The 20,904-nt window shown below is 40.6% G+C and overlaps 1 protein-coding gene across 1 annotated transcript in view; it reads right to left on the bottom strand.

Moving 5' to 3' along the window:
* The window catches only part of REPS2 (RALBP1 associated Eps domain containing 2), a gene marked incomplete at its 5' end in the record, with an annotated part of 91,020 nt that overhangs the window by 37,621 nt on the left and 32,495 nt on the right, over nucleotides 1–20,904 (bottom strand). Inside the window, 8 exons of the mRNA XM_082278119.1 lie at nucleotides 3,059–3,153; nucleotides 6,319–6,461; nucleotides 8,746–8,809; nucleotides 10,291–10,429; nucleotides 12,097–12,194; nucleotides 14,802–14,925; nucleotides 16,435–16,583; nucleotides 18,778–18,901. Coding sequence (XP_082134245.1) covers nucleotides 3,059–3,153; nucleotides 6,319–6,461; nucleotides 8,746–8,809; nucleotides 10,291–10,429; nucleotides 12,097–12,194; nucleotides 14,802–14,925; nucleotides 16,435–16,583; nucleotides 18,778–18,901 — 936 coding nt within the window. The remainder of the gene's footprint in view (nucleotides 1–3,058; nucleotides 3,154–6,318; nucleotides 6,462–8,745; nucleotides 8,810–10,290; nucleotides 10,430–12,096; nucleotides 12,195–14,801; nucleotides 14,926–16,434; nucleotides 16,584–18,777; nucleotides 18,902–20,904) is intronic.

Below are 20,904 nucleotides of genomic sequence, written 5' to 3'. Positions count from 1 at the left end.
GACTATGTGTAAAGAAAGACTTCTCGCAACAGAGCCACGTGTAACACCTGTGTTAGGATGGATGAAACCTTCTCCAGTGTCCATGAGGAAAGCCTCTGACAAAAACTCCAGCTGTACTGCAGAGCCTGATGGTCATGCTTTAAAGGCTCCTGGCTGATGTGGCTGATCCTTGAACTACTCCTTTCTTCCAACATGCAGTCATCGAGATGGGAAAATCAAATTTCATTACCAAGTCTGTTGGAGGCTCATTCAGGCCTTTGATAGGAAAACAGGGAATTTCTCCCCAGTCTTATTCCTTAATTTTCTGTTATTTCAGCAGCAACTTACAGGAATTTATTGTTCCTGGAGCTTCTGCTGTGTAGCCCACAAGATGGAACCTGGAACAAATTCTACCTCCATTATCTCTAAGAACAAGGATACACTCTGCAACCAAATAAAACATTAAAGCCAATTCCAGAAACCCTGAACTTCTCTAAATATTAAGTGAGGCTGTTTTTTTCCCAGGGAGCATGGAAGAGGTTTGACCTAAAAATGTCCTGAAATAAATTGGGCCTAAGCAAATGAGTTGAGAAACCTAGATTTCATAGACATTTTTAAAAGACCACAAAAATCTCAAGTCAGTAGTTCAAAAAGGAAAACTCCACAGTAAAGGTCTGTGAGATGTGTTTTATAAAGTTTCTGAGGAATGGGATACCCTAATACTTCTGAGAAAGCAACACAGCAAAAATATGGCTTGAGGACTCTGAAAATGTATGAACAAAACATTTCACACCCATAGCTAGCCCTGACACTCAAGTGAAGAACATGAGACCACAGACCTAACTCAGTGCATGCTTTAATTGATAGAACAGCTTTCAGAAATTTCAATGAACTGTGAGCATGACATTTCAGAGGGAGCTCAGAGGAACCCCAGCCAGTCATTTTATGCATGTTTTAACTTAAAGATTTTGGTAGTGAGAAGGCTTGTAGAAAAGAACCAAAGGAGAGTGGGAGACAAAAACTACCCATGAAAGACAAAACTTCCTTGGTAAACAAAAATCAGCCACCCATGTCATTCTCAAAGCACAATATAAGCCTTGGTGTGTTTTGCAAGTTTAACAAAGCCTAGCATGCAGGTGACGTGTCTCCTGGCATTATTTTCTTTATGAATGCATTCAGGAACTGTTTCCATTTTATTGCAGTATTGTAGTTCAGCAGTCACAGTAAAAACAGGCATCTCAAATGAAATTAAATAACCTGAATGGATGATAGATGGAAATTATAAAAGACATGGAGGTAACGCATAACAGATTGCATTGACAATATAATATTTTTAAAGTAGTGATCAAGTATCTAAAGTATAATTCCTCAACTAGCCAAGATACAAATGAAATGGCAGCAGTGAATTGCTGCACTTCCCATTGAGGGAGATGAATGGAAGATGAATTACTGACCTTCCAAAATATACTCATTTGGTGTATTAATTCTGAATGTAAAAACACAAGTTGAACAAAACAAAAATCAAGTCAAAATTATTCTCAAATCACTTTTGAGGAGATTTAAAGTCCATTAATCTTGGATAATTTAAACTGAAGCTTTTTAATTATGCAAATGAAAGATACAAAATTACATATTTGTTTACATTTCAAATACAATTTAATTCTATATTATATCTATATCTTCTTTTATAGTTTATGTTGCAAGCCACCCAAAATAAGGTCATAAGCAAGGGATTAGGCTGTTCTGGTAACAGACCTGCCTACACTGCCAGCATACCAGAACCCTGCACTACCAGATCTGCAGTGCTGCTTCCAAAGCCCAGTGTGACTGCTGTGCTTTGGCCAAGCTGCTGTAGGATGAGCAACACCTCCCAGGGATACCACATATACTTTAACAGTTCCAGAAGGTACACCGGGTGCTCAACGCGCTGGCTGCAGCATTGCCCAAAGTGAACACTGTACTCCATAGAAGCTTAGGAGATTCTGTTTGGTGGTACCACTGCCAAGAAGGATTTGATGAGGGAGCAGCTAGGTTCTGACCCAGGGACTCCCCAGAGCAAGGCATTGGGAGGAAATAACTGGAGAACAGCCTTGCTGAGCTGCCGTAACATACCATAATTTTTAAACTTGGAAGCAGTGTCAGAAGGGCTGGTTCCTGAAGTCTGCCATTTCATTAACTACCTTAACACTAAACCTTTAAATTCCTCAGCACATATACTGAGAGTTGCAATATTCAGGCACAACTCAGTGGCCATCATTCATTCAGTTCTATAGGGTCTTTAAATATTTTGGATTTTAACCTCAGTGTTAAATTCTTCTCCTCAATTCAGTTTTTCTTGCAGCAGTCTTCACAGAATCATACAACAGTTGGGTTTGGAAGGGGCCTCTGGAGATCTAGTCCAAAACCCCTGTTCCATCTAACCAAACCTACCATGTTCAGTTCTGGGTCCCTCACTACAAGAAAGGACATTGGCATGTGTTCAAAGAAGGGCAGTGGAGCTGGTGGAGGGTCCGGAGCACAAAAGGAGCAGCTGAGGGACCTGGGGTTGTTTATCCTGGAGAAAAGGATGCTCAGGGGTGACCTTATTGCTCTCTACAACTATCTGAAAGAAGGCAGTGCTGGCCTAACAGTTGGAATTGATGATCTTGGAAGTCTTTTCCAAACTACAGGATTTTATCGTTCTAGGTCTGTGCTGAAGCTTCCTATTTTCAACCAATTCAGACTCAGGAGATACTTCACCTAAACACAGTCCGTGTGCCGCTCTGCCCCTCCTGCAGCAGCCCTGCAGGACACCAACAGGTAGAGTCCATTTCTCTGCAGATTCCAGCATCTCACAAGTCCCTCAATGACTACTGTGAACTCTGTTACGTGGGAATATCTCTTGAAAAGCCTGTCAGGCCTTTCCACACGCAGAAGAAATGGCTGAGATGGGGGTTTGAGATGGCTTAATGGGGAGCTTAGAGACTCCTAAGGTCCTCTTAGAGACTCACACTCCTGCTGCTCACATAGCACAGTCTCTATGAAGCTGGTCCAGCCTCCTCCCCTCTGCAAGGTGAGGACCCAGCTTACACCTTCTCACCTCTGTTCGACTGAAGTCCCGAGTCTGCTGACTGCTTGGCAATGGCTCAGAATAAGAATCAAACAGCGCACAGTCACGCATGGGCTTCAAACAAGCTGCAGGGGAAAGAAAAAAAAAGTTTTTAAAAAAATCCACAAAAAACCAAACTAACAAACCAAACTAATAAAAACCCACAAAAAAACCCCAAACAAAAAACAAAACAAAAAAAAGGTCACCCCCCCCCCCAAGAAAAACCCAACAATAAAAAAACCCAACCCATCCACCCTCAAAAAAACACCAAAAAACCAACCCAAAACCAAACACAGAGACACACCAAGTCTTTGGTTAATACACACTTCTTAGAAGCCTGTTCTTGCATAATTTTGCCCTTCATTTCTACATCTCAGACACGATCCATAAGACATGGATGACAAACACCATGAAGAAAATCTTTCTATCTTGCATTGTAAGTCCGTGTCATGAAAGGGACAGCATGTATAATTTCTGTTATAGAAATAATCGTGAAATTTGGAAGAAATTTTTCCTTCTCGCAGTCCAGTATCAACTGAGTTGATCTGACAGTTTATACCTTGTTCTCTTAACAATGTTAAAGGTACTCACATTATCTTCAGCTGCAATTTTGACTTTTTGAATACTGAAAAGTGTAGAATCTAAATTATATACTAAAATTGAAGGCCAGCAAAATCAAAGCACTAAATACAGTGGATGCTGTAGCATATACTATCTTCAACTAAACAACATTGAGAACACGGGGAAAAAAAAAGAAAAAAATCAAATCTAACTTCTCAAAGGAATATTCCCAACAAGCTAATTTCTATCTTCTGCTGGTATCACTCTGGGATTAGTTCCTCTGAGATAAATCTGTTTTATGAGCGGGAAAACATTTTTTTTAAGGATCAATACATCAAAAGGCAGAATAGCCACAGTTCTAGTTTTTGGCTATCTATTTTATCTCAATAAATTAACCTCTTGGAAATCAGTCTTAATTTACAGTACAGTGGGTTGTGCACAGGGCAAATAGTTTTTGAGATTCTGCAAATTAGTTTTAATAAAAAGTTTCCAAAAAGAAGGTGGTGGGTCAAATTGTCAATGGACCTGTGCCAGGAGAGCATGTGGACCAGTTGTGCTCCTAGTTTATGGTACAAGTCATAAAACTAGCAAGATTAATGCATTCTTAAATGCTTTTTTTCTCCAAGTCATTTTACTTCAAGCTTTAACAACACCCTTATTGATGCAAATACTTCAATTGAACCAAATTATGCCTCATTCTGAAACTAATACAACAATCTAATGAAAAAGTTTCAGTAATCTTCATTGGGGTCCTAAGAAGCCAAAAATATCTGAAAAGAATTTATAAATTTCACATAAAACAAATTATGAAAATATGAAAACATAAGATTTCTCTTGAAAATTGCTTTTTACATTTTAGGTAAATGTATGAGGCACTTGCATACTTATCAATGCTTTTATTTCAGAAGTAATAAAACCAGGGCTCTATGCTTTTCTGTGATTCACAGGCTTACAGCACGTTGAGATGTTCTGCTTCTTATTAATGCAAGTCTTTCAAAAGATGGATTTATGAATCCTGACCAGATAGCAGAATGAGCAGGAGATATTTTCAGACCCTCAAATTAACCAGAATTAGGTCATTAGCTGGGGTATTTAAAGGACCCACAAGAAACAATTAGTTCTTTCACCTCTTCCACATAGATTTGCCTGAAATGGTTGGTTTCATGCAACAGCATGAAACAATAATCGTCTAAGAAAATGGTAGAACTAAGTGCTGAAAGGGACAAATAGGGAAAAAGACAACTCCCAGGGAACAACTGCAGCTTACCATGCTGTTTCTCCCATTGACATAATGATTCCCTGCTACTAGAGATAGTTATTTCCATTGCAGTTTTACCCAAAAGAGCTTAATGTGAAGACACACCAAGAAGAACCTGCATGGGTGAGCTTACAAGCCAATTTATCATGAGACCAGGCATGAAAGAAGTGAACAAAGTGGTGGTCCTGGGGGGGAAAAGGGTAGCTGTAATTATGACAGGGGAATGTAATTAGGGAGAGTAAAAATGATGAAGATTTGGAAATGCAGGTTTTCCAGGAGCTTATTGCTTTGGATATGAATATAGTGGATTACAGGGAACATGACTCCATCAGAAATTATTTCACAAATCTGATACAGGGTCAACATTTAATTTTTCCTAACTGCAGCTTGATTTGTTCTTTTCCTGCCTTTTAATATATTCAGTGTCATCGAATTTAATGGAGATTTTATTAGGTCTTAAATATTATCCCTGAGCACTGTAATTATCATCTGTGATTAATCCTTCTTGCCCTCGAGAGTCATGCACATTTTTTAGATGTAACAGTATATATTTCAATGTTCATTTATAATTAAAAGAGACATAACAAGAGAACAAATGAAAGGGCACGTCTTTCACAGCACATTGTTACTGAAGTATATTATATTTTGGATTAATTCATCCTTGTGCTACACAAATTGTTGTAATCCTCCTGTCATTAATGCAAACTACCCATAGAAGAATCTGTGGATTACATAAAATAAATTACAAAAAAATACAACCATCTGACAAAATACATTAGTATATTAAGTTCTAATGCAGTCCAGTATCGTTTTTAACAAATCTTAAAGAGATAGATACTTTCAGGAAAGATCATCAAAAGAATTAAAAGCCACATCATAGATTCATAGAATGGTTTGGATTGGATGAGACTTTAAAGATCATCTTGTTCCAACCTCCCTTGCCATGGGGAGGGACACTTCCACTAGACCAGGTTTCTCTAGGCCTTATCCAACCTGGCCTTGAACACTTTCAGGGGTGAGGCATCCACAGCTGCTCTGGGCAATCCATTCCAGTGACTCAGTGCCCTCACAATAAACAATTTCTTCCTAAAATCTAACTTAAACCTGTCCTCTTTCAGTTTAAAGCCATTGCCTTTGTTTTACAGGTACTCATCTGCCTCTTTACCTGTCCTGACACCTGAAGCACAATGGAGAAAGAGGCAGACATTAAGAGGCAGGTAACTGCTGCACTTTGCATCTCTATCTCTATGCTTTGATATATTACTTCTTGAGCAATCACCTCATAAGCACAATTAAAAACACATGCCTTAAATGCAGCTGGAGAATCATTACATGGCACAGAAGCCCATTCCAAGATGGAAAGTGAACCTATCTAACACACGCTGGATTTCTGAGATGGCTACAGGGACATGAGTTGCTGCAGAAACTTTACCTGCTTGAAGGTACTCGGGCAGCAGTGTCTCTGGCAGTGTCTCAGGCAGCTGGTAACCATTCTTCCTCGCAACCACAAGGTGGAAAGCGGCACAAAACTCCGGGAGTGTCAGCGCCCCATCACAATCCACGTCACTCAGCTCCCTGTGGATAAAACAGGCACACATTTTCCAAGGTGTTACCTCAGGGAAACACATGCGTGCCATCACAAGGGAGACAAAAATGCAACTCCGAGAAGGGGTATTTTAACCCAAGACAAGCACCTCTGTCATGTACACTTGATCCTGACTTACACAGTTGTCTCAGGAAAGATGAAGGAAGCTGATTTTCTAGTACTGACTTGCCATTTTTTTCCTTTTCAGTAGATTTCTTCAATACATCATGCCAATGAATATGATGGTATGTGTGTATTAGAATGTGAAATACATATCCTATTCTTACAGAATCATAGGGTGGCTGGGGTTAGAAGGGACTTCACAGATAATCTGGTTCCAGCTCCCCTGCCATGGGCAGAGAACCTTTCACTAGACCAGGTCACTCAAAGCCCCATTCAGCCTGGCCATGAACACCTACGGGGATGGGGAGTCCACAACCTCTCTAGGCAATGTGTTCTAAGGCCTCATGACCCTTACAGTAAAGAATTCCTTCCTAATATCTAATCTAAACCTGCCCTAGTTTAGCTTACACCCAATCCCCCTTGTCCTATCACTACATGCCCTTGTGAAAAGCCCCTCTCCAGCTCTCTTGTGGACCCTGCTAGGTACTGGAAAGCTGGTAGAAGATCTCCCAGACCCTTCTCTTCTTCAGGCTGAACAGCCCCAAGTCTCTCAGCCTGTTTCCATAGGAGAGATGCTCCAGCCCTGTGACCAACTTAGTGGACCTGCTCTGGACTCATTCCAACAGGTCCACATTCTTCTTATGCTGAGGACCCCAGAGCTGGATGCAGCACTCCAGGTGGGGTCTCACCAGAGCAGAGCAGAGGGGCAAAATCCCTTCCCTTGCCCTGCTGGCCACACCTCTTTTGATGCCACCCAGGATACAGTTGGCCTTCTGAGCTGCAAGGGCACATTGTTCCAAGGGTGAAATTAACCTTCCAATATTTGGAAGCACTTTTGGCTAATCCATGCACGATCTTAAAACAATTCAAGAAGAAAAAGTTAAATATGGACTTTAGCATCATTGACTAACATTAAAAAAAGAGCAAAATTAATGCTCTTAGCAAGTTTAAATATGGTTGTTAACTTCTCACTAAGCAGTTCTCTCTAATTCTAGCACACTTCACAAACACTAAAACTGAATTCAAGAATTCAATTCTGTGAATTAACTCTGCAAAAATTGAGTAATATTTTATCTTTGGCACATGGTCTAAAATAAACATATAATTTCTTGCTCTTTGAAAGTAACAAGCATTTCTCAAGCTGTTGAGGTTATAGTGACAAGTACTGAAACATCCCATGTGTTTAACAGAGCAACACAACCTGATAAATCACACTGCCACAAAATTACAACTATCTACTAGAAGGTAATACTTTTCTTGAAATTCTGGACAGAGAACAAGTTGTGTCACCAATAAAATCTGTTTTGCCACCATATTAGGTTAAGCCGTTCTTTTTAAGTAATCTTAAATTTAAATTCCAAAATTCACTTCCCCCACCACTATGTTTCTTGAGTTGTTGTTTTTTTTTTTTATTTTCACAACTGACAATCCGCTTTGAAAAGATTCCAGACATATCCTTTGACCCTGACAGATGTTTAGGCTCTTGCAAGCTTTTCGTCTCATCTCTCTTCATAAAAGCATATATAAAAATAAAATCACTATCAGCATTTCTGATCCATGTTTAAAACTGTTTGTTCCCCCTAACAGAGATGCAAGGATGACAACAAGTTACAAAGCACCATGTTGTTTATGAAAATATAAAAGAATTCTTGTCAAATTTTATCACGCACAGTTCCATCTGCAATTGTTTCTCAATAAGCTCATTAAAAGTAAATGCACTGGTTCATTAGAAAAGCACTAATGAATTATGTAGTTGTTTAATTAGGCCTCCTCTGACAGAACAGAGACAGAAACATAAAACCAACAACACATCTAAAACATTCCAGAGGTGCTTCTCCTGTGTGTCATTTCATGAAAAATACCAGTTCTTTGAGCTAATGATGCTGCTTACAATACACTTAAGAACAGCTCTCAGCTACGTCACCGTTCAAACCTTCCCAGTCCTGCTGAGTAGGCAAACATCTCTCCAGAAAACAAGTGTGTCAGGAAGATCAATGAGCACCCTGCTGCTTGGGCCTCAAAGTGATTCTGGAGATAAGAGCAATAACTGTAATTGAAGACACTTTTAAAATTTAACAAGAACTGTTGAATTAAGCGTATTTAAAAAAAACCAAACATGATACACATCCCCAACACTATTACAGTACTCACCAGATGTGAGAAAGTTCTGGGATGGGCAGCTTTGATTTTGTGAAGAAATTCTTTGCTACGGAACCTGTTGGGAAAGCATGCCTCATCAACCATTGGAAATTAATTCTCTAAATTCTTCCCTTTTACCAGGTCTGACGTGCCAGAAGCAGACAGTTAATTTACATGTGAGAGATGCTCAGATTAATCAGATGCTACTGGAGATGTTGGACCATTTGTCTCCTTCTGAGTAAATGATAGAGAAAGCCCGACAAAGCTGTTGACCTCAATTCTCCATTCCCTCCATATGGGAAAAATAAATAAAGAGAAACCCACTTTAGTACTAGTAACTCTAACCTGCATAATAAGTATGTCACCAATGATGAAATAACAGGCACAAACAGCCCTGCTTCACCAGAAGTCATGTGTATGGCAGTACAGTGCTTTGACAACTGCACTGCTCTCCCAAGATGCTGTTTTAACTATGACTTTTCCCTGCAGTGAAAATTTTATGAGAGAAAAAAAAAAAGGAAAAAGAAACTGCAGAAGATTCAGATTGCACACAGCTCCTGTCCTACTGCAGGCATCCTCACTCACCCTGCCACAGCAGCCCTTCTCATACTTCTAGTTAACAAATCCACTTCTTCACCATCTCATATGCACAGGGAAGGGGTACCCTGGAAGCCCTTCCTGGGTACAGGCTTACAAATCATAAGGAAGCAAAGCACAGACTTCTGGGATGATAATCCTCTTCCCCTAAGGCAACCACTGGGGAAAGAACCAACACTGAAGAACCATTTGTTCTTTGAAGCAAACTGCATAAAGGAGACTTAATGGAGGCGAAGAACTGCTGAAGCACTAACTTCAGTTAGCAGCAGAGCATTTCTGTAAACTTTTGGCTGGATCCAAGCCCCGGTGATACAGCAGGGCTCATTACAATTTCCTCAATTTAAAACCTGTGACATATTCCTTGCCAGACCAACTGTCTGTACACGGCAAAGTCTCCTCTCACAACCAGCCTGGACCTTCTATTCAGGATGGAAATCTGACTATGATCAGAGCCATCTAAGTATGCTCTTAACAATACTTCTATGATGTGTGTGCTCTCCAGGATTGTTTTATAATTATCTAATAGTCAAAATCTCAGTCCACCAGAACCATAAACCCTCAGGCTTGACTGCACAGGGCAGTTTTGCATGCTTCACTGTCACCAGATGGACACTGCCACAGTTCTGCTGGATAAGCCAGCACAGCCCTCAGGGGTTTTTCAACTCAATATACACTGCAGGTGTGATCCATAAATACAGCACATCAAATACAGAGAGCTCATTTTAATTTTTACCAAATTGCCAACACTTCTTTCTTAGATGTAATTATTTCTCTAAAATCAGGATATTTAGGAGGAAATGTAAGGGTCACAGCATTGGTTTGAATAGTCTGCCTTTTAAAAGAAAATACAATCAACTCTTAAAAATGCACTGCCAGAGAAAAAAGCATTTATTTACTTAACATTCTCACCTCCCAGCCTGGTCCCCCTACTTGATGTGCACAGTATTTGGTAAAAATTACCTGAAATAAAGGCGTTGAGGTCGGGCTGCAGGGACCTGAACTGGTTAACGTAGTAATCTCGCTGCTCCTCCGTTATCCTCCAAGGGTCATCTGAGTACTGGGTGCTGCTGTCCTGCTGCTCCCGCTCCACTGAAAGAGACTGATGGGGGGACACTGGCATCAGCCACAGGGAGGGCACCAGAAGGGCATTGGAAACCTCAAGAAACCAGATTTACACTCTTCTATTTAGCAGAGACAAACTTTCAGAAGACAAGAAGCAGAAATGGCCACACTGATGACCATCCCACTACTTACCTGTTGAAAACCTGAGGCTACTATTATGTATCTTTACCCAGGCAATTAAAGGAAGTTTTACATGACCAAAGCTCAAAGGAAATCTTGGTACTGCTGACCACTAGAAGTCCAAGTCATACTTTATTACCTCTAGATTCATTTTGGGGGTCCACTTTGGCTGCCATGCATTACGACCTTGAACTGCACACTGTACACCTCAAATGGATGGAGCCAGTAAAGGACCTAAAGCTGCATTTATGCAGCTTTGTGCAAGAAAATTTATCTTTGCTGTGAAACTACATATTTAATCTAGGAATGGTGCTGTAACTATGGAGATATTCCACTTTTTCTGGACCCTCTGCTCACCCCAGTAACTCAGCACTCATTATGCCAACTCAGGGAGACATACAAGCCCCTACAGACCCCCTCAGGCTCTGTCACTTCCCAAGGTTTAAGTAAAAATCCTCCTTTGGGTAAAGGAATATTCTGGAGGAGAAGGGTATTTAATTCAATTACATCTTTGCTCTGTCTTTGCTCTCTGATTAACTTGCTTAAGGGGGGCCTGGTAACTTTTGCAAGGTTGGATGGAGGTATCTACAAGAGGGCTGCCCACACAGCTGGTGTCTTTGCTAAAACGGAATAAATTAGTATTCAGTATTTAAGCAGGGATGATAACAGTCTTAAAAAGGGAGGGCAAGAATGAACAACAATCAGCTGTGAAACCATTTCTCTGACATACCTGTCTATTTCCCAAGAATCAAATGCAAAACACCAGTTCTGAAATACATCAAAAGATCCCTGAAACAGGCAACATCATAAAGCCGTAAATTAATTTTCATTTCAAAGTGCTACACAAATGCACCCAATTTCATTTCAAGTTAGCACAAATTATGTGACACTACCTGTAGATCTCTTTTGGAAGCTCAGGTGACATTTTATTGTGGGTGTGAGGTGCTAAGCACACAGGAAAATGTAGAGTCTCTGAGTCTTACTTATTCAGGAAAATCTCTTGCTTAAGAGAGTTTTGCCCTTCCTTAGGGCAAACTACTTGTTTGCATAATAAATGCACAGCAGGCATACTGGAACACAGGAAAGATCTGCTTTTGCAACCAGCAGGAAGATATAAGACCCATTTTCATAAAAACAAACAAATGCCCAGAAATTAATTTATTTTAAGGTGCAATTTAACCAATTGGGGTAAAAAACCAAAATATGCAGAATGTTAGCCATAAATACTACGCACATGTTACAGCTGGGAATCTAAATCAAGAAGGAATCTCTGTGAAATCACATGTACTTTATATGAAAAGGGTTTACTTCTACTTACCGTTAGCAATTTAATTATTTATTTTAATTTCTCCATCCCATCAGCTTTTTTCCCTCATATACTAAAAAAGCACACTTCAGTCTCCAGTCTAAAAACACCATTAAGAACATTTTTCACTTTCAAAGTGAGAATTTTTCTGCCTTTTTAAAGAATTTCTCTATTATTTTGTTAGCAGTACTACTAAAGAAAAATATGCAATTCATTACCCGGTTAGGAGTTGAACAGGTGGCTGCAGATTTGGCTCCATAATTCCCTGATGATGGTCCATCTTGCTGGTGAGCAGAGTGTCTGACTTCATAAGGAGCTACATTGGACATTCAAAATTAAATATATAAATTATGGGATAATAAAAAATTAGTGCTAGGCTAAAGGAAATAGATAAATACCACAAGATCAAGAGTGTAGCTTGTGAACATTGTATCAGAGCATCAAAGTCCATGTTGTCAAGCATCTACCAAGTGAACCTGGTATCACTGTATCAAAGTCCATTTTGTCTTATGCAACAAAATTCCAGCCACATACTTGTCTTTTCCATTGCATCATTCTTCAGACATTACTGAGACATTGCCAGTTATATACTCTAGATAACAGAAATCAGTGTTCATCATGTTTAAATATACATTTATATAGCCTATCCATGCATTTATACATTTTATATATGTATAGCCCCATATAGCACAAGATATATTTTAAATAAGAAGTAATTCAAGTGAGCTGCAAAAAAATTTGTTTTGACAATGTTATCAAGTAGCAAATCATTACTTTCCCATATACTCTTCCTCTCCCTTCCCTAATTTCTGTTGAAAATCAAAATACATGACATACCACTTGGCACTGTTTGGAATAAAGTTAGTGAAGGAAAGTAACAATTTCTTTTTCTTTTGCTAAAATAAGTCACCTAGGCTCCACTGCAGCAACTACAGTAAGCAGTGACACGACAGCACATTTAGGAACAATGTTTTAAAAATATGGCAAGTATGCAAACAAAAAGGCAACTCACTTTCAGACTTTTACAGAGCTGAGAACTGCTGCCAGCCTATTTAAAATTTACCATTACAAAGTCTGCATTAGACAGTCAGAACCTTTATGACTCATGATGAAAAAGGAGACCAAGAAATCCTAAAAATTTTGAGCTCAGGAAGACCTTAAAAATTATACCCCTAACCCCCTCGTTTTCCTAAGGGTTCCTATCCTGTATTGGTATCTATTTTTATTCCTGCACAAGTAACTGCTAATTTCAGATTAAAAAAAGAAAAGGAAGGAAGGTGGAATGTGGGATACATTTAGATGCCCTCAGAGGGGACATTTAAGCATGAAGCCGCATTGCTGTGTGCTTGCTAGCACGAAAAACCTCCTAAACTATAAAGAAAAATGTACACAGTCATGTACAGGAAGAACCAGCAGGTCTTGCATTAGGCCCGGCACTTGGTACAGCACAGGCCATAAAATGTTAACTGCTCACTGCCACTGAGAACATGTTTGGCTGAAGTATTCTCAGCAGGATTAAAATAGGACAGATCACTGTTCTGGAAAACAGGAAGAAATCCTTTCTGAAAAATAACCATTGTTCTATACCTCTAAGATTTTATTACCTTGAAAATTTGAGCAGTTAAATAATTAATTTTGGAAGAAGTTGGCAGCTGGACTGGACACTGCTGTCCCTGCTCACTCTGCATAGCTGCTGAGTCCATGAGAAATTTCACAGAAGTTATATTTGCAACCAAATTCAGAAGGAAAAAAAGACCCCAACACCCAAAATGCTCCCTCATAGCACTGACAGATCTGGGACAGAGTCCCAGAAACCAGCAGAGCACCTGACAGGTACCTGGTCAGCCGGTCCCGACGGACGCCCCCTGCCCGGCTCACCACAGCGTGGCCTCTTTGCCACGTGTCTACTTCACTGGGGCAGAACATGCATTGTACCAGAAAACCACACTAGTGTGCTTGTTTCAGAATTAATCCTGCCTCTGAACAAGCTGCAGTTTACCTAAGCAGCAGGGGAATGCCTGTGACTCAGTATTGGTACAATTTTCAGGTGGAGGCCACTTTATAGAGTCAAACACATTCTTATCACAGGTGTACTGAGTTTCAACATGTTGAATAGCTCTTTTTTCACTCATTTATAAATAAGGACAAAAGCTGAATTACTAGCATGCTTCACTCTTCACTCACTGCAAACACACTAATGTAAAGCAAGAGGGATGATGGCATACACCAGTGCCTACTATTGCCACCAACTTGGTCACCACATGTTGCAATTATGAGAGCACAGGTGCTTTACTATTAAAATGAACTTGTAAAGCCATAGTTAAACTGTATTCTGCCCCATTAGCCTCTTATTAAAAACTGAATGTTTTGCCTCCTACTCTAATGGCATCAAAATGAAGGAGAGAACATCTATGCAGTGCCTCGTGTTTGTCTGAATTGCCTAAGTTACACCGTGGGGCTGCTTTTATACTCTCATCCTACCATAATTTCTGTCACAAAACCAGAGATATTATTATCCTTTCCTGCAAAGGAAGGTTCGCTTCCAATCTGAAAATTAATATGCGGCTACTGAAATTGGGAGCAGGCTTTTCTCCCCCTCTAATGAAACCAAAACCATCATGCACTCTGACAATATTTGCAGGTTCTCTGACACTGGGGTATATTGCATGTAGTCTTGTCAGAGATTAGGTATTAGCATTTGTGAGCAGTCACACATAAATCTAATTTAATAGAAAGTGAAGAGGAAGACAGGATTGAACAACCAAAATAAATTGATCAAATAATTTTCCAAAACACAAGTCTAATTGAATTTTAACATCATTAGGCTGATTGTCACTTGCATTTAGAATTTGGATACTTCTGATAAGGGAAAAAAAAAAGAAAAAATATATTAATACAATGTGTATTGCCATTTTTATCCTACCTCCATGCTGCTGCTCCAGCCCACTTCTTGCTTTACCATATCCATAACTTAGGGATATTCTCTGGTAGGTAGACGGAGAAGCAGGAGGTGAGCAAATTGGAGACATTGGAGGAGACTTGGGTTCCTATTTCAAAAACATACCAACATAAAACACACTTCTGAGACAAAAATTGTAAGAAATAACCAAGTAATGCTGCAAAGTGGTCCAAGTGCATACAATATGATGGACAATCAAGAAACCAACACTGCAGCATCCTTAGGCCCTTTATTTCCAAGAAAAGGCTTAAAACAGACAAGGCAGGATTTGGTACTGAGCCTTTAAGGGGTAAAGCATAGCAGTACTATAGCAAAGCTTCACAATGATCCACTCAATATATTTTACTTCCAAAGATGCCAGAAATAGTATATGTAGAAAGCACAATGTGAGTGGATAGCTTTGAATTTACATAGTGTGAGTGCATTCTTTGTGGGAGATCATTTTTTGTACAAAAAAAATGTACAAAAAAATTAAACTATATCTCTGAATCAGTATTTTAAACACTGTGGATCTGTAGGGTCACTGGGTAAGCTTTCTCTTTCCTTTGACTTACTGAGATTGCTTGAGAAAAGGATGTAAGCCTGAAAGGTTTTACCGAATAAAGAGGAAAATATAACACAACACAGATAACCCAGATGGAGCCAGGGGTTTGAGGGCAGTGTTCTGCCCTGGTGTCAGTACACAGAGAGACAGGCATACATGCTCATCTTCCTCATCCTGTTATTCCACCTGTGTATCTTGTCATCAGCTTGCTCCTGCTGGCTGACCTCAGGCTGGGAATGCCATTACTGACGCCAACGCACCGTGTGATAAACGTGAGCACGCGTTTTGGGAAGATAAAAGTGCTTCCATCAGGCACTTACAACATGACCTGATACAGTACCAGAGGAGAAGGTGTCAAGCCTGGGGAAAATTATGCAAATCAGTCTTTATGAAAATTATGTGGCACTGTGAAGCTTCTTGTATCTGAACAAGTGCTCTCTACTCTCCTAAATACAGGTAATACGAATGTCCCTTGGATGCTTTATGAAACTGGCATCTCAGAACAACAGATGCTGGGACAATGTTTCACTCGGGACAAAAGAAGAGCAGATTTCTTCTGGACTATTCCTTAGGGAGACAGAAATGAAAGAAAACTTGGGGGCCTTACCCCACCCAAAAATAGCGGCTCATGATTCAATACCTCATCTCCAGTTGAGTATTTCTAGAGTGACTAAGAACCATATTTGGCCATGGGAAATCACTCACTTTCCTGTTCTGTTTCACAGACAGATTTCTCTTTGCTGCTTTTGCTTATTCCTCTCCAAGAAACGGTGCTGGATTAAGTAAGAGGACAACACTGAAAGAACTTACACAGAATATTACAGGGCTGACAGCTTTATACTAGCTCATACAGAGAATTTTCTTCAGGGAAGCAACTGGGATGCATCAAAACCAGAATACAAGCGTGATGGGGATTATTTGCACATCAGGAGTTCATCTCCTGCCTAGTATTGGAAAATTGAATAAGCGCCTGTGAGTGTAATCATTTACAGGACTGGACCCAAAAGGAGGATGCATAATGACATGTTGGCCTGAAGGAGACAAGCCTGTTACCTGTTTGTCCCCTTCATCTGTTCTTTTGTAAGAATTTTTTTCCAAAGTTGCATGTGGAACCTGAAATTTAACTCCGTGGAATTCTGCTGGAGTCCCATATCGTACTTCAGTGTCATTTTTCAGCGCCATAAATCGCGGCAGAGGCAACTCTTTATGAAGAGAGAGAAAAATTCAATTTAGACTACAGACAGAAGAAGACTGCAGAACATTTAAGCAGTATCATCTTGTAAAACCAATGAAAAGTTTATCTATAAAAGACTGCTACTTATATTTTGTAACATTTTTAAGTGTGGGACTCCTTTGATTATTTTATGTCTTAATAAAAATGTGAATGTTACACAAAGCTACATTCACTAGCTTAATATATAATCTCTTCATGCAAAGAGAAGGAGAAAGAAATAAGCCTTGTGCATGTTATTAAAGCAAGCAGCAAACTCATTTCCTGCCTTCAAAACCTTGCCTGTAATGAAAAGAATAGTTTCCCACAGAAACTGCGGGACGGATGAATTAATCAGTCAGGATCACAGTACGCTTAACGCTGCCATCATAAAAGGAACAAATCAAAAATGGTAGGGTTCAGGGATCACACCAAGGCCTAGAGAGACAGCTGTGTCAAAAGGTCCCATGTTGCATCTGCTGTGCAGAGCAAGAGAGTGACACTTTGTCACTCTTTAAGACAATTCCCAATTATTTTGCAGAAACACCATTTATTTTTGAGCACAGTCACCCTACAAGATCAATACAATTAAAATTAACAGAATGCTCAAAACCAAGCAAAGCCATTCATCCATAACCATGAAGAAAAAGAAATCAATTGCAGTTTGGTACACTTCTCACCCCATTCTAAAGGCACTCATATATTTTCTAGAAAAAAAGTAATTAGCACTGGAAGCAGTTGTACAGAAATTGTACTGAAACAGTAAGTAAGCAGGATATCAATACAAGGGCTGCAAGTACCTGTTTTCACTCAGATTTGTGGATTATTTGCATATGCTGAACATGTAAAACAGAATAAATCTCAGTTCAGATTTCTAATTTAGTTTGTTGAGGGTTTTTTGTTGGTTTGGTTTTTTTTTTCTTTTTGATTAACATCTTTAAAAAAGGACAGCAATGCAAGAGAGAGTGCACAAACTGTCTGTAAGGAAAACTGACAGACAAATCCACTCCTCTTCACCCTTGATTCAAAGTCCTGTTCCAGCAAGGCAATGAACCAAACTGTGCCAGCTGCATCTGATCCCCTCCACTTGGTCAGGAGCTCTGCACCGTGAGAGCTCAGCGTCACAGGTCAGCATGTGTTTGTCATTCTGGCCTTCCCTCCCTGGGATGGGGCAGACCTGGGAACCATCTCCCTGTGCCTTGCAACACACATGAATTTGACATTTCGTTGCCCTTACCAGGGATAGCAGAGCAAAAGCTGTGCTGGGAGCAGTGACCTGATTGCAGGACTGTGAGTAGGTCCTGCCTTTCCAGCCTTCTCTCTGATCTTGCAGCCGGTTGCATTGCTCCTCCATCCAGTGAGATGGTGCAAGCACAGCCTCAGGATATGGCTTGAATGCCCACCTGGGATATGGGAGCTAAGGGTTCAAACCTGTTCAAGCTCAAGCAAAAAGCCCTGCGTTTTGAAGCCCAAGCTCTGCTGAGGCAGAGTGTGCATCACCAGGGCAAGAACACAGAGTTCCCTCCAAGCTGCTATCAAGGTTTCACAGCTGAAGGGACCTGCTTCCTCTCTTCATCGCTTGAGTTAGATAAGACTCTTTCAAAAAGCCTTCTTCTCCACAAAAAATGGTACATTTAATATTACTGTCAATTCATCGGGAAGAATAAAGCTGTTTTAAAATACATCTAATACACATTTTCATACCTATTCACAGTAAGCACTATGATTTTATCAGCATTACCCGTTTATTTCAGTGGGATTATTTGCTGAAGCAGACAAGTGTTACAATCTGCCCTGCAAAGAGAGACTTCTTGACCTGCCCATGTCCCCCACCATGTGCCTCCACCCAAAGCACCTATCAGCTCTTACTCTGGACAGCTGTCAAGATTAGAGGCTGAAGGTGAGAGAGAAATGCCTCTCCCACACTGATCATCTGTCATTCCTGCTGTTCCTTTGTAATGCCTTTTCCAGAGGTGGATGTCATCACAGATCTCCCATATATGTAATTCACTGCAATTTTCTACCACTCACTCAGTGCATGTAACATTACCTTCCACTCTTTCTCTGCTCCTTAAAATTGTTGATAGAAACGTAAGAAGAAAGAGTTTACCACCATGGAGAGCTGACAAGCATTAAAGAAAGTGAGAAACAAGTACATAGCACTGCAAGCAAAATTTGCTACTTACCATTCTTAATGCTCTCAATCCGTACTGGGAACCCTGACTGTGCTGCCGCAATTAACTTCAAAGCAATATAAAATTGAGCAGGACCAAAATAACCCACGCGCTTGGCTCCACAAACTTCTGTAATCTAAGAGAGAAGAGACACATTGTTGGTTAAATGCATTTCACTCTTCCAGGAGATGTCAACATCTCTACACAAACAAAGAAAAAACTCTTAAAAAACCCCCCACAAAACGCTTGTTGTATTTGAAGTTTTCTACTACGCATATTTGTTTCAACTCAGAACATTAGTACACCAGAGACAGATTGGTAGTTGCTATGCTTTTCAGAAGCACTGCTAGTTAACATTGCCATCCTTAAGCAAGTTAGGGTTTTTCATACTATGTAAGATTTTAACCACAGGTGAAACGAGAATTTCTTAAGTACCCTGTCTAGTAAAACATTTCCACCACAGAAGCTGCGATATCTTTAGAAAATTGTACTTAATATTAGCCCTAACAACAACAGTTCAGGTAACTACCATTACTGGAACATAAACAAAATAAAAGACCCCAGCACACCACTTGAGCAAACACTATTTCTTGTGTGAAAAATTACCATGGTCTCAGCACTGAAATTTAACTTTGTTATTTGCTTCACTCTGCCACTTTTATGAAGCAAAGAGCACCATGTTCACACACTCAGACAACGCCCAAACAAACAACAGGTATCAGAAGGTTTTAAGCACGAGCGCCAGTTCTCCTGTGCCTGGAGCTCCCAGATGTTCACAAACAAACCTCAGACAGGCACTGGGGTTAGAACAAAGCCTATTTGCCCCAGACATAAAAGGAAATCTCAAATTGTTTTCCTGAAAATACACCTAGATTAGCAATGTCTCCTGGCTGGCAAGGTGCAGTCTCTGTGACAGCTCTCCATGGGCAAGGGCTGCTTCAGGAAAGCCACGTTCATGGATTGGCTCCCAAGCTACAACAGCATGACAGAAAGTATTATGTTGCATATAAGCAAACAGCACAACTGAATAGTCTATTTTTTCTCATTTATTTTTATATGTATATATACACGTACCTGCACAGTGTGAAAATGTCAGGTCAAACAATTACTGAAAAAATCAAATGTTTTGGAATGGTAATTCTTACTAATCAAAGACAAATGTCTTCAAGCAAGCCCTTTATTCTCTGGATGTGGCCTCTGCTTTGAGTTGAATGAGCTCTGGCTACTTTCTCTTCCTACAAGTTTCAGACTTGGTCACAAGATACATCAAATAGTTTTTTTATCTTACTGCTTGATGAAAAGCAAGATTGAGTCTCTGTATAAGGACAGCTTCAATTAACCAGCAGCATTTGCCATTCTCTTTCCTCTACTGTTTTCTTTAGTTACTCTGGCCTTTTGTATTCTGCCCTTCCCTCTATCACCTGTTGCAGTGGGGATACTGCAACATGCATATATCAAACCAGGAGTCCCGTGGAAAGGAAATATATATGGACAGACAGATTCTTGCTAGCTGTTTCAGAGATGTTTATTTCCCCACCCGCATGGCCGGGGCTCTGCCCAGGAACTGTTCCAGTCACGGACCGAGGGTCCTTCTGCCCGCGCAGGGAACACAAACCAACCCATGGGAACGAGGCTGAGCAGGGGCAGGGAAACCCCGTGTCTGTGCCCTCAGGGCCCCTCTGCCAGGGATACACGGCAGGGGAGGAGACCCCAACAATCACCGGCCTTGCTTATTTTATTTTCCGGCAGGAAAGCAAGGCATTTGGGATGCGCCCCAGATGGATGTCTGGGCACACCACTGGTACCCTTTCTGAGCTTCAAAGCAACATTCTTCCCCTTGTCCCTGGATGCTCCCAATTCACTCAGTCTCACTGCCCATACCACCCGCTCCTGCATGGTCCTTCCCCAGCCAGCAGCCCTGGCTCTGCCTGGTGCAGGGGTGTGGAGCACAGGCGACTGCACTGGACCCCAGACACAGAACATGCACAGCAGCTGCACTTCAGACTGCTCCCCATGGGCACAACCTCCCAGGCACACCAGGCTCTGGCAGCTCTGGGGACAACGCTGCTATGGCAGGTATGTGAGAAGCCACCAGCTTATCCAACAGCCTAGGGAGAAGCAGATGGAGAAGAGGCACAA

Source organism: Coloeus monedula, assembly GCF_965178545.1.
Source record: "Coloeus monedula genome assembly, chromosome: 3".
Classification (NCBI taxonomy): domain Eukaryota; kingdom Metazoa; phylum Chordata; class Aves; order Passeriformes; family Corvidae; genus Coloeus; species Coloeus monedula.
Note: the sequence above shows the minus strand (reverse complement) of the source record. Positions and strands in the feature narration are given on the sequence as shown.